Source organism: Pleurodeles waltl, chromosome 8 (assembly GCF_031143425.1).
Source record: "Pleurodeles waltl isolate 20211129_DDA chromosome 8, aPleWal1.hap1.20221129, whole genome shotgun sequence".
In the NCBI taxonomy this organism is placed as follows: Eukaryota; Metazoa; Chordata; class Amphibia; order Caudata; family Salamandridae; genus Pleurodeles; species Pleurodeles waltl.
Genome location: NC_090447.1, coordinates 161,437,532 through 161,451,587, shown reverse-complemented (window position 1 = coordinate 161,451,587; position 14,056 = coordinate 161,437,532). Strand labels below are relative to the sequence as shown.

The 14,056-nt window shown below is 39.9% G+C and overlaps 1 protein-coding gene across 4 annotated transcripts in view; it reads left to right on the top strand.

Annotated features, from left to right (window-relative positions):
- GRM5 (glutamate metabotropic receptor 5) overlaps positions 1-14,056 on the top strand; it is a 1,150,672-nt gene that overhangs the window by 1,084,782 nt on the left and 51,834 nt on the right. For 2 of the 4 annotated variants that reach the window (XM_069204004.1, XM_069204003.1), the window contains exon 9: positions 13,341-13,394. The exons of the other annotated variants lie outside the window; for them this stretch is intronic. In XM_069204004.1, the coding sequence (XP_069060105.1) occupies positions 13,341-13,394 (54 nt within the window). The remainder of the gene's footprint in view (positions 1-13,340; positions 13,395-14,056) is intronic. 4 annotated transcript variants of the gene reach the window in all.

The following is a 14,056-nucleotide window of genomic DNA, read 5'->3' as shown; positions in this document are numbered from 1 at the left end:
GCTTTACCAACCACCTTTGCGCCTAACATACCGTTATGTGGGCTCCCCATTCCCTCAGGCACTCTAACGATGGCTATGCTAAGGGTTTGGGAGCAACGGGGTCCCCTCAGTTTAGGAGACTTGTTTGAAGATGGCATGTTATTCTCACATTCCGATTTTGTGCAATTGCATGGTTGATCAGAGACTCTTTTTTGACACATGCTAAGATGCTTTCATATGTTCGCACTTATTGGGGACCACAGGGTGCTGAAACGGTAACACACGAAACACTCCAGGCTCTCCACACAATGGGACATGGTAGACATCTTGTACGATGGCTATATCGTGGGATCTGGGCACAGATCCACATATCATTGGACACGCTGAAGGCCGCATGGGTTAACTGCTATAGGCAGAGACATTACTGACAAGGAATGGTTCTTTTCATTACAGTATGCCAAACACGTATCTCGTAACACTCGGTTCAAACTAATCCAGTTTAACCTCTTTCACCCGGCATATCTCACTCCACATAGACTCAATAGAATCTATTACACTACAACGGCACACTGTCCTCGATGCCACACTGTGGAAGCGGATCTTCTCCATATGCTTTGGTCATGTCCGTCCCCCACACAGTGCTGGAATGCAATAGGAGCCACTCTGTCAGAGGTCATGGACAAATCCATAGAATTGTCACCCATTTATTTCCTCCTGGGGCTGTCTCCTCAAAAACGTGGCTCTAAAGTACATATGCGCTTCATGGATCTGGTTCTGCTGTTGGCAAAACATCGGTTGACGAGATGCTGAAAAGCCCCCCATATCTCATCTCTCCTTTCCTTGAAAGATGAGGTGTTACGCTGGAGCCAGGCTGAAATCGCTACCCTTATAAGAGAGCAGTACGAAGGTCTGAGGAGGAAACCAATATCTCTCAAGTGGGAGTCCCTGGTAGAAGCGCTTAGGTCACAGCTTGAGACGTAGGGTGGATTGTGCTGGGGCAACCAGAGTGCCCTGTGGGGTGCTGGGGGTGCCTCTATATTACACACCTGTGGCTTCCACATATGTTATCTTATAGGGTCCATGCAAGCCTCTGCCTCACTGATGTATAACTGGTTCGATATGTTTTTAAGAGTGAGTATATAAATCGGTCCCCCCCATGTAAGGGAAGGTATGAAGAACCTATTAACAGATCCATCCCCTGTGTTCCAACTAAGGGGCTAGTAGATGGAAGCTAAGTAGGGTGCGGGGTGGGTGGGGTAAGAGTTTGTTGTTCAACACCACTGTTGCACACTACAAGAATGTCCGTTTGTACTTGTAACTCTATTGTATGAATATATACCTAACCATGGTCCATATGAGTTATCAATTGACCAATAAGCTTTGTGATGGAACCATTGATAATGAAAACTAATAAAAGTTTGTGTTAAAAAAATATTTTTGTTTTATTCTGATTCCCATTTTAGGGCTAATTCATCAAAACATGTAAGAGTACATAACAAGTACTTCAGAAGTGCTACGTTGGGTGTAAAATAACTTTGCAAACATGTATCTTTGTTTTTATAATTAAGTGCACATGTGTAAGATAACTGGTATGTGGAAGCTTATTGTGTCAATACAGATGCGTGCTAGTTTTTTACAAAACAGTTTGCATTTGAGAGAAAGACATTTCTTCACAGTTGCTACTTTGTGCAATAGATCTATACAATGGTTACACGAAAGATCCACTTTGGTCCTGTATTCCATTTTGATCTAATGTAAAATCTGGTATTGAGATTTTGAAAGTTATGAATCCATGGGTTTGGCAGGTATATATCAAAAGTACAAGGTATATGCAATGTGTATTTGTACAAATGAATTAGATATTTATCTGAGGAATTTAGATTTCTAAACATTTATTTTACAAGCTGTTATAAACTGGTACCCCAAATTAGAGGGCCCGGTGAATTAAAAATAGCGGTGTGAGAGTCCCTTGACCTTACATAAAAGGGATGGAAAGAGTTTTATATATGTTGATAAGCCTCCAGGAAGAGCTGAGAACATTCTATCGCTTTGGATCTCTCCTTAGAAGACCACCTCAAAGCTGAAAGGGCAAGTAGGGACCATTTTATCTTTTTGAAAAAATGCTAGTGTTTTGCAAATGTCACACCGATGTTGGTGCGCTTTCTGTTTTTAGGAGCGTATGAAAGCTCAGACATTTTCGTTACTATTTAATTTCGCCCTCTTTATGCCACCTTGCATTAGCACCTTCACTTAGATTACTTAACAAAAGCATTCTTCACCTCTTTGCAAGATCAACTCTAACTCTCATTTTAACCCAGGACCAGTCAATGCACTGAAGGCACCTGCTATGGCAGGATCTTTTTTTATTGTAGTTAAGAACTCATCGCAAGAGATGTTGCCATGAAAAAGGATGTACTGTGAAGCAAGCTTATCTGAACACATTGTAACCCAAAAAACTTAGATCCACTTCTCTGTTGCCAGCATTTATTTTTATTTTCTGCATAATCTTTTTTGACTATCAGGGGGCTGCATTCAATCATTGGAATACTTTGTCATACTCCCATTGGATTCAGCGCACTCGCACCTGTGCTAATGTCAATTGTTATTACTCTTCTTAAGGTAGCTAGTGGTGGTGGTGATAATTGTTGACTTTCAGTAGACTCTGGCAGTGCATAGCATTACATTTAGATCAGATTTCCAAAGCATATAATAAATGTATTAAACACCGCACAGAAGTATTCAATTTATGCCCTTCACGATGCAGTCAGTTTCACTTTATCAATACTCTGCAGAATTACCAGGTTTCACATATGATTATCTTCAGAGAGTTTGTCCATCATCTATGTCTAGACTCTGGCTTGTCTAAGGCAGTCTAACAGTATTTACTATTATGCATATGCAAATGATAACTTATTTTTGCTTTATGTTTAGGGTTTGTGGGTGGGCACATCTGCACACTTCCAACAGTTAATGGTTTTGGTCAGCAACTGTAAGACTGACCAGTGACTGAACTTACCATTGACCAGATAATAGTCAAAGGCAAACAGATTGTCTCTATACCGTTACCTTTTGGCATTAAGGAATAGCAAAATGGCCTATCCTTGTAACAAAACTGAACATCTTGTTTTTTACTCTCAGGACATTTCTTGAGATTCACCCTGAGCCTACTTGTTGTGCCTTAGTTTGACAAACTGAAGAAAAGAGACATTGTCCCTCATTATGACCCTGGCGGACGGTGGAGAAGTGGCGGAATTACCGTCAACAGGCTGGCGGTAAAAAAAATTGAATTATGACCATGGCGGTTACCGCCATGGTCATCTGCCACTTCTCCATTCCGACCGCCAGGGCGGAAACGACCGCTAGACTGGAGACTTCGGTTTCCAGCCTGGCGGCCGTCACAAGACCGCCGGCGGTATCAGGACCCTGCTGACCGCCATGGATTTCGTGGGGTTGGGAACCGCCATGAAATCCATGGCGGTAAGCATTATCAGTGCCAGGGAATTCCTTCCCTGGCACTGATAGGGGTCTTCCCTACCCCCCACCCTCGAGTCCTCCCCCCACCCCCTCCACCCCCCTGCCACCCTCCAAAGGTGGCAGGACCCCCTCCCCACCCCTACCCCCAACATCAGAACACACCCCCACCCTACAGGCATACAGACACCACCAACACACATACCAGCACACATACCAACAAACATGCCAACAGACACACACACAGTCATACATGCACACCTACATACAGAGATACACGCACACATACATACAGATATACTAACAGGCAGTCACACACACATTTTCTAACACACAACACCCCGCATGCATACACGCACTCACACACCCCCTCTACATACTCACACGCACACCCGCATGCACGCACACAACACCCCCTACGCCCCTCCCCTAACGGATGATCAACTTACCTTGTCCGTTGATGTTCCGGGAGGGGACAGGATCCATGAGGGCTGCTCTGCCGCCAGCTCCCCGTCACCAGAACACCGCCACGCTGAATCATAGAATGTGATTCGGTGGGCGGTGTTCTAATGACAGGGCGGTGTAGGTGGAGCAACCTCCACTTCCCCGTCGACGGCCAGTATGGCTGCTGGCGGCTCTCTGTCCGAAATAGGACGGGGGGCTGCCAGCAGTCATAATTCGCCGAGCGGAAAACCGCCTGCACTGGTGGTCTTCAGCACGGTGGTTCCTCAGCGGTCTTTGAAAAAGACCGCAGAGGTCGTAATGACCACCATTGACTTTTATGTACTAGTACCATTTGTATGCAACAATACGCTATACTGTAAGAAATTGGGTTATTGGTTGTGGGGTGGAAGCCCCACTCAGGCAACAACTACCGCCCTCATCAGGGTGAGCCTTAAAGGTCACTAAATTATCCTGTACTTAATCCTCTGATGGCTTAGCACAAAAAGCATTCAGGCTCTACTTAGAGGTAATGTGTAAATTATTTATACAGGAAACAAACATTAATAGTGTAAATTCTAATAAAATGATACAAGAACAACAAAAATCCAACCAGTAGAACCAAAGAGATTCAATTTTAATGTTTTTAGTAAACATAGCACCTAACAGCACAAAGCGGCAGAAGTAGTCATTTGGTAGCACTAGATCAGGAGAAAGTTACAACTTCAGGCCACCCGCGATGGAGCGCTAGTCGGATTCTAGGTTAGTCCCGATGAAAAGTTCTGTAGTCTGGCATGAAGAGTTCCATTTGCGTTAGAGTACGGGATGAGGAGGTGCCTTTCAGTGCATAGAGCAGGTCAAGCATCATGAATGATCATTGCTGTAGTGCAAAGATCCGGTTCTTGCTGGAACTTTGCATTTGTGGTCATCACAGGCTGTCCTTGCTGTAGCGCATAGTGTTGGTCTCATTTTGCCTGTCATCATGAAAGAATGTTTTTGTTTTCATCTTTTCTTCTTGGAAAACTCTGGCAAGTCCGGTGGCAGCTTGTCAGCTGGGGAGTTATAGGGGGCCTCTGAAACTAGTTTTGTCCCTCTAGCTCACACAGGAGGCTAGCCAACTAATGCTTTGAGTCCCTCTGGTGATCCTTGGTCCAAGGGAGCGGGTCCAGTCTTCCTTCCTCAAACAACATGGCAGCAAGCAGTCCTTCCTGCAGCAGGGCAGCAGAACAGTCCTTTTGATAGCAGGGCAGTAGGGCAGTCATTCTTCTGAATCTTTCACAGGTCGAGGAGCCTACTGATGAGTGGCTTTGGAGGTCCTATCTTTATACCTGTTAACAGATTTTACATGAGGAACTCCCTGTCCTAGCCCCAACACTGCTTCTGGAAAGTTCTTCCCCTGGTCAAGCCTCCAAATTGTCTATGGTGTCAAAAGACAAGGCAGGCCTGGTGTCAGTTCCCTTTGTGTGTGCTGTAGGCAACACCCTTTGAAGTGTAAGTGTGGCTTGGCACAGCTCAATATCAGACATCAGAAGGGCCCATTCTGTTCACAAATAAGCCTCCTTAGTGTTAATGTCTGGAAGCAACACACAAACCTCAATGTCAGAGCCATTCATAGTCATTTGGCCCAGGACACTGGCAGAAGGCACAGTCGGTTGGGAAAAGAAAGTGTCAATTTTCTAAAACAATGGATTTTAAAAAATATAACTTAAAATTCAACATCACCATTACAAAGATGCTAAATTACAATTCATTTGTATGTAAACGGTATAATTCTATCTGCTTGCAATCTAAAGTTGAATTAAACCCAGATCTTTGTAACTGGGGCTGAATGTTTGCATTGTTCAGCATTCCGTCCATCATCTGTTCTTTTTGCAATCTAAGTTTAGCACTTATTAAGCATAATAAGGTAACTCAGTGTTAGTCGATGGGAGAGCTAGGCCGTACAACAGAGAAAAATGACCTAAGGAGTTTTTCACTTCCAGGACATGTAAAACTTAACCCCTCATGTCTTACTTTTTAAATACTATGCACCCTGCCCTATGAGCCTTTAAAGCCTACCTTATGGGTGACTGTCAAGTATTACAAAGAAAGGTATATTTTGCCAGGTTGAATCCTATCCAGGGAGGACCTGGCTTGACAGTTCAGGCTGGACTGCTCCCATTGGGCGAAGGGTCAAGACTGATTTGCATATAGCTGGGTCCAAACTGGGGTGACGTGGCAAGCAAAACTACAATGGATTAGACCCAGATCTGTGACTGGGAGTGAGTGTTTGAAAAGTTTCAACACTCCGTCCATCATTTTATTTTGAAATGGAAGTTTAAAACTGCACTACAGGCTGCAGTGCAAGACATAAAACAAGTTTTAAAGTGTTACTTTAGTGGATGTCGCGATGAGTGCTGCAGGCCCGCTGTCAGTATTTAATTTACAGACCCATTCAAGTGTAAGCCAGTGTTTTAGGCATAGAGCAGAATCACTTTAGTACTGGTTAGCAGTGGTAAAACCAACAACAATGAATTCAGCAAAACAGGAGGGGGTTAAAGCAAAACGTGGGGTAATACCACACACCTAGAACGTCAGGCCTAGCACATTCATATTTTGAAACATGCATAAACATTTGCTATTTTAAAAGCCACAAATAAAACTATTCAACACTGCAAATAGTTTTTGTGTTTTCTATGTCTGCTTTTTAGTTGCCTGTTTTCAGTCATTTTACTACATCAATAAAACCAAGAGGCTGTCTAGTGCATGTATGTTAAATTTAATGACAAATTGCTGATCTATTATAAAGTTAATGATCTGCCTTTGAAAAATAAGAAAGCACAGCAGATCTAACAAAATTGTGATTATGTCATAAATGTTTTACCTTTTATCCAGACACACAGTTTTCATTAAACACCTTGAATGTATTATTATCAGCTAGATCAACAATATATTTCTGAATGTGGATTTTTATTTCTCTCAAGCAAGATACATTTGTAAATCTAGACATTGAGATTTCATGTTGACATCTACAGTCTCCGAACGTATTGTACCTCCTGTGTTTGTCTTTTTGCAAATGCTATAATCAGGAAGCGTAGCAAATAATAAAGAAGCTAGTATGTCTGGTCATCCTGCAACATCAATAACTGTTTTTTTTTGTATATTTCAGGAGATATTAAAGTTAGAAATTTAAATATATAAAATATATGAATACCCCCAGTTAGTTAAAATAATACATAGTTGCACATAAAGTAAAAATCTGTTGAGAGTAGTGTATCGTAGTAAGTGCTAAATTGACTTGAAACTTACAATGAAACAGATGAAATGTCAAAGAAGTCACTGAAACTTTGTTTTACTGTTTGCGCATCCTCTGTGAAATTTTGTTTCTATTTTGCATATACACTACATTCTGAAAACATCTTGCCCTTAACTTTTTCCAGTTATGAGGAATTCCTTCCATATTTTTCCAAGAAGTCTTGCCTGATTTAGTTTTCAGAGGGTGGGTTACTCCATCACAACGGTGATGGATATCCCATCCACGGAAATATAAATTCCATTATTTCCTAGGGGATTTTTGTTTCTGCGAACAGGATATTGGTCACGGTTGTGATACAGTAACCCGTCTGCCAAAATCTAAATCAGGACCTAAGTTCATTATAGCTAATTTCATATAGACACCCCCCACAAATTGCTAATTTCCTCATGATCTTCACCTCACTCATTCAGATTCCTTTGCGCTGAGCACCATTTATGTACTCTCAGCCATCAGCTAAAAAGTGGAATCAGCTAATTACTGCCCGGCCTGCTTACTTTCTAACATTGATGATAATTTAAATATCTTAGTCTCCAGTTGGTGTGCACTAGTGAATGCTTCTCTAACTTACAGGATATTTTCCAGACATGTTAAAAACTGGCCAACTCGTATCTTCAAACAATCAAATCTTGAACCCAATCTACTCTCTCACTACTGTCCAGTATCAACTGTCCCATGTTTGGGGAAGTATTTGGACAAATGCTGAGCAGTTCAAATGAGTGTCATTATTGCAATGTAAAAGCTGTTTATGGACTTTCAATCAGTCATGGTGCAGCATAGAAACAGCTACCTTGCAAATCCTGCACTATATCTAAAACATTTTGGATGAAGGCCATACCTGTCTTCTTCTATAGAAAATGGAAAAGTACATCCAAAATACAGTAAGTAGTAAAAATAAAGAATTACATTTCGAGCATAGCTGCAGTGACCTGTCACATTATGTAAGACTCAAACATAGCCATGGATTCTCAAAATAATCAGGTGTCTGTATTGTGGATCACACAGTTGCACTTAGTAATGTCTGCACTTGTTGACATCCTCTCTCTGCTCAAGCCTGGTGAGGCTTCACTCATGCATGTCCAAAACTGTCTGCCTGGTAGAATATCAAAGATAAAAAATATTGTGTGGACAGAATATCATATCAAAAATATCAAGGATCAAAATACAGAGAAGATAAGTGTAAATAAGTAAATTTAGATTTACTATTCCTCACTCCACAGCTACGTATCTTAAAGAAATATATATCATTGAGGGAGATATGTGTGGAGTTAAGTATAGTAAAACTTTGCTTACCCATAGAAACTTGCCTTCAGAATATTTTAATCATTGATATGTTTGACATAATATTTTGTCCACATGATATTTTTAACTCGATAGTTTTTCCAAACACCCTAAAACTGAGTAAGATTGAACCCACAAAATACAAATTTCACCTCTTGTTGTATGAAATTGCAGTCACTTTCAAGGCCTCTTTTTAAATATACTGGCAACTGAATATTTTTTTCTTTTAGTCTGACCTGTAGACTCTGCCCTCTCTCTCCCCCTTTCTCTACACTAACTAAATTACCAACTGTGTAAATAATCTCCTTCATCGAGTCAAAATGCCAATCATCCTTTCTCTCTAAACCAACGTTAAACTGCTATTCTAGCTCTATTCATCTCAATTTTTTATTTCGGTATTGTAATATACATAGGAACCACGACACATGTCCCATATCTTAATCAAGTCAGTACCACACTCACTGGCTATATTTACTAAAAAGACAAAAATGCAAACATTTGAGGATACCATGCAATTTCACTGGCTTCCTAGTCAAGTAAGAATTATATTGAAGTTGGGTTGCCGCTCATATACAGCTCTACACTTTAAAACATACCTATTTTTCCAACTCTGAACCACCTTAGGCAAACTAGGCAATCTAAAAAGCAGAAGTTTCTTGTTTCACAATGTACCATGCAAGATACACTCTCTCTTCTCTAGTAAAGTGTCTTCTTTATAGAGCTTATTACCCCTTGCAATCAGAACTAAACCCTCAACAAATGCAGGACACACTTAAAAATGCAACTCTAGCAATCAATTCTATTTCAACTAAAAATTATCCTTTCCCTTTTTAAGTTGATTGTATCATTCACATTACCATGTTACTCACTGTTATTACTATTTTTTTATGTATTTTTCCTTCCAACAACTTCTCTGGAAAATTATTTAATATCCTTGTGATGCTGTGTACTACTAAATCTCATATATAAATAGATATCCCTGCCAAGATGGCATCCAAGTTCCAGTGATGACAAAATTATCCAAATCATCTAATCTTCAGAATCAAATATATAGACCACACCTCATTTGTGTTCATGTCACTTCACTGATTTACAGTCAAGACTAGGGTTAAATTCAAGACATGCATGTTGCATGAGGCCTGCATGATCTCAGGCCCACTATCACATTCTGCTGCATTTTTCTAGGTCAGACACCTTTGGTCTGGTGCTCAAATAGACTCACTAGCCATGTGCCTATTTATTAGCATTTTGAAGGCAGAACCCTAAGTATTCCATGATCTTTCCTATTAAACACTGACAAGGTTTGAAAAGCATCTATTCTCACAGTCCTATAGTCTTCTTATCAAAGGGACTTTTACAAGATAAGGTTGTTGCCATCTGCAGTTAAATTGCCTTCACATGTTTACAATCACCCTTTACCATCTGTAGGTCTCTGATCTCACTTTCCAATGGAACTCTCAAAGGAACGATTAACAGTGTGAGTAACTTATAGAACCAATTATTACAATGTAATAATAGTAAATAGGCATCTGTTTAAAGTCAAAGTTGGGCAGAAATAACAAACATTTAAACTATGTTCAACTAATTGGTGCAGCCACCTGGAACAAACTGCGTGAAATCATTCACTTAAATAGCTTTTGATAAATCAGTTTTCTTGTTAGTAGGGTATGTCTGTCAATCTAACAGCCTTCTTTTTAGCAGCTGCATTCAGTCAATCTAGAGTGTCAAATTCACATTTATCCTTCACTTTTCTCAAAAGTAGCAGAAGTTGATTTGGCTGCCAAGCAGAGTTTCACTAATTGCATAGTTTAATATGTCACATTAACAGAAACCTATGGTGATGACTTGGATGCTGTAAAATGCTAACTTCTACTCAATAGATGCTCCCTACACAAGTCGAGCACAGGTGACTGGAGAAGGGGAAGAGTTGTAGCATTCATCTTAAAGGATGTTTCATAACATGATTTCATGATTAGCACTTCCTGCCACACAACAGCCCTGTGGCTCAGGGTAAATAGTAGCTGGCAATAATACCCAGCTCAATGGTACTAATTGTATAGACCTGAGAAGGATAATAAACTAAGTGAACTTGGGAATCAAACCTGGACCATGCCAGTTACCTAAGGAAATAGTATAAAGTGCTGAGCATGCTAAATTGTCTGGTTGTTGTAAATACAAGTGTCAACACATATAAGCGCACATTGTTAACCGATATTATGAGACTGTCTTTCAAGTAAGCACACTTCCACTTATGATTTGCTCTGACATATTTTGGGATATTTGGATGAGATTACATTTTATGAGCCTGAACTGGTAAATTAAAAAACAGTTTTTAAGATCCCACGCATTGCTGTACCTTTAATTGCAACTGTGGGTGGAGTATGGAAGCTAGAAACAGTAATGGACTGCTGTTGTGTACAAATACCACTAGAACATATATCTTCAACGGCAAATTGAGGCAGACGATTGTACTAGTCATAGATTGATTACACAGTAATGCAGTTATATTGGTCTTGGCCGATATTGCAGCCTGTGAAAAACGAAAGGGTTGGTAGATTGAGGTTCATTTTGAGAAGAAAATCATGTCTACTCTGTCAGCAAAACAATAATTTAGAAAGATAAAAGAAGTTTTGGAATGTTTATGCAGCACAATGACAATCATGTTGGATTGCGATTATAATGGCGTTTATTATTTGAAGGTATCAACCATTATTGAAAAAGTAAACCTACCTCTGCTGAATAGCTGCAAAGCAAGCACGTAAATGCAGTTTTAGTTCCAAACCAAATTGAGTTTCTTTGCTGAATTTCAGATTTTCCTTAAGAAAAAAGCTATCAGCGACACAATATATTATTTGATGTTTTTTCATACTATTATTTGAACATGGTAGATATCAGAAGACCATCATGAAATACAAAAGTAAGTTGATTAGTATTTCCGAAAGCCCAGCTCACCACTCTAATGAATTATAGCAGCTTCTAAACTCAATGATTATTTATTGATCACGCATTCCAGATTATCAGATGACAGTGAAACATACTTTCCAGACACCAGTGCACGCAGCTATTGCAAACATTTAAACAGTACTTGCATTACTATTTGCATGATTAGTCATTTCCTGCTCATTAATGAGAGTTAACGATGGGTGTGTTTTTTCTGCATTGCATATCTGTCTAAAAGAGGAAAGTGGAGGTTTCACTATTTTTAACTGTAATTGTAAACTGGATGATGAACTTGAGGTATGAAATATAAACTGGGAATAAAGGCAACAGCTCACACGACTTTTGGCAGGTTTACTTCAAACTGATCTGTAGAGGCAAATCCGGCATTGACTAACAACATGCGAATTCCACATTGATTTGAACATGAAAATCCAGGATTGATTGCAACTGGCCTCCTCTCCACATTGATTTTGGCACGTGAATCCAGCAGTGATTTGGACAGGCGATCCACATTGATTGGAGCCTGTGAATCCAGCATTGCTAGGGGCATGGAAATACAGCATTGCTGTGGACATGCACACTCAACACTGTTTCGGACATGCTAATCGACAACTGATTTGGACACAGAAAAATGCAAGACTCATGCAGTCCGGGACTATGCAGTGAACGTTCTTCTGAGCAAACAACAAATGACATCTACAACCTGAGCCTTCATGGCAATGGTTGGATGCGTAATGCGCCATTAGTTGTCCAAATAAATATACCTTCACTGCATGACACCACAGTGCACATTTCCTGGTGTATGCAATAACAGCCATTTGTTTTCCATGGGCTGGTGAAGATTTTACCCAGAAGCTTGAGCCTGCACAACGTCCCCAGCCCTGCTGTGCATTTAGTAATTTGCCCTGGGGTTATTTTGAACTGTGCTCTAGAGATCATATGCATCGATATAGGAGTCCAGTAATGCAGTGACCAACATCTTATCCTAAACTGTTCTTTTTAATGTCTTTCTTTCCATCACTGGATTTTTCCTATTGCGGTGCTGTATTACTCATAACATGAAGGATTCAGTACTTTTTTATCACAAATATTCATCTTGGTCATTTTAATAGTACAATATTTAATACACTTCTGTGTAGTCATTCTTCAGATCCACATTTTGAAATGTGTTGTTTATTGTTTATCTGTTTTGAAAGTACACAAACAAAAATTTCAAACTGTCTGAAAATCAATGTGGATCAACAACTGTGAAATGCATCATTCCCAGAAATACCTAATTTAGAGTGGGCAGGAAATTGAGTAGTATAGTGATTCAGTAATTCAAGTAAAGCATTTGGGATGAGTGCTATATCTCCTGATATAGAATTACTCACTAATAAATGTGAACTCATTTGCAGAAATCATGCGTTTCCACATTTATTTGCATAGTAGTGGCCACCAGCTGTTTACTGTAGTAACAGTCATGATTTTTCCATGATGTATTGCCTGACTCCAGAATTGATCCAACAAGCATATTATGTTTTGGTCATCTCTTTACAGCACATTGACTACATTACCCAGAGACAACAAACCGAGGTCATTCTATATCTTAGTTAGAGGATTAAATAAAAATAAATTATGTTTGAGTGTCTTCTCAGTAGGAAAACTTTTTTGCCACTGAGTGCATAGAGTAAAAAGAACCTTTTAAGTAAAATACTACATAAGAGGTACACATACTAGGACTGCATTATTCTTTGACTTTTGAGAAACCCATTTGTGTTTGATTACGGACATGAATACAAGTCTCCATATATGCATGTTTCAACATGAATGTCATGATCTGGTGGATGCATCCGAGTATCTGCAACTAATGTGCTTAGAGTAAATTCAGAAATTACATTTTATTACTATTATTTTACCAATTCATTTATTAATTCATCCATTCTCTTTATTCTAGCATTTCATTTACACCTGGGCCTACTCACGTCTATTGTCATCAGCCAATCGGAATGTAAGCGCTTAATTTTTTCATGTTCATCTGCAGTATTACATGAGAGAGTGAGTTCAGGCTTGCCTGCAGCGGTTCGTCAGTTGTGAATCAAGGCAGATGTGTGAAAAATGTTTGAAAGGCCTGATAATGATGGTGAGAGGTAGAATTACGTAGTAAGGGCTCTTCTCCCACAGAGGCCTCAACTACACTAAATGACAGGGTATCTAATGATAGCAATTTGTTAAGAGAGACATAGAAGTCAGCTCTGAAGATTGTCAGGGACAGTCGAGTGCACCGGAGCGTGAAACACATGTAAATGTCAGTGGGAGAGTGTATGTGGGAGGCATGGGAGTCAACCCCACCTTTTTAAAAGTAACATAGCATTTCACTCGCCAGCCTGAAGCTGCCCATAATCATTAACATTTTTTCTGCTTGACACTAATTGTTGTGATCCTTCCAGCTCTTACGTCCTCATAAAATATATTGTAGGTCCCGCACAGTGAGAGTGCCTCCAAACTTTGTGGGTCCCCGTTAAACTGGTTACAAATGCAATGATTTACCGAGGGATATATACCTATTTTTGATCAATGTTTGACAGTAAGTTATGATTGGTGATACAATTCTGGTAAAATTAAATTACTTGTGGTTAGAGTAACAATGAAAGCTTGAGACTATTATGTACT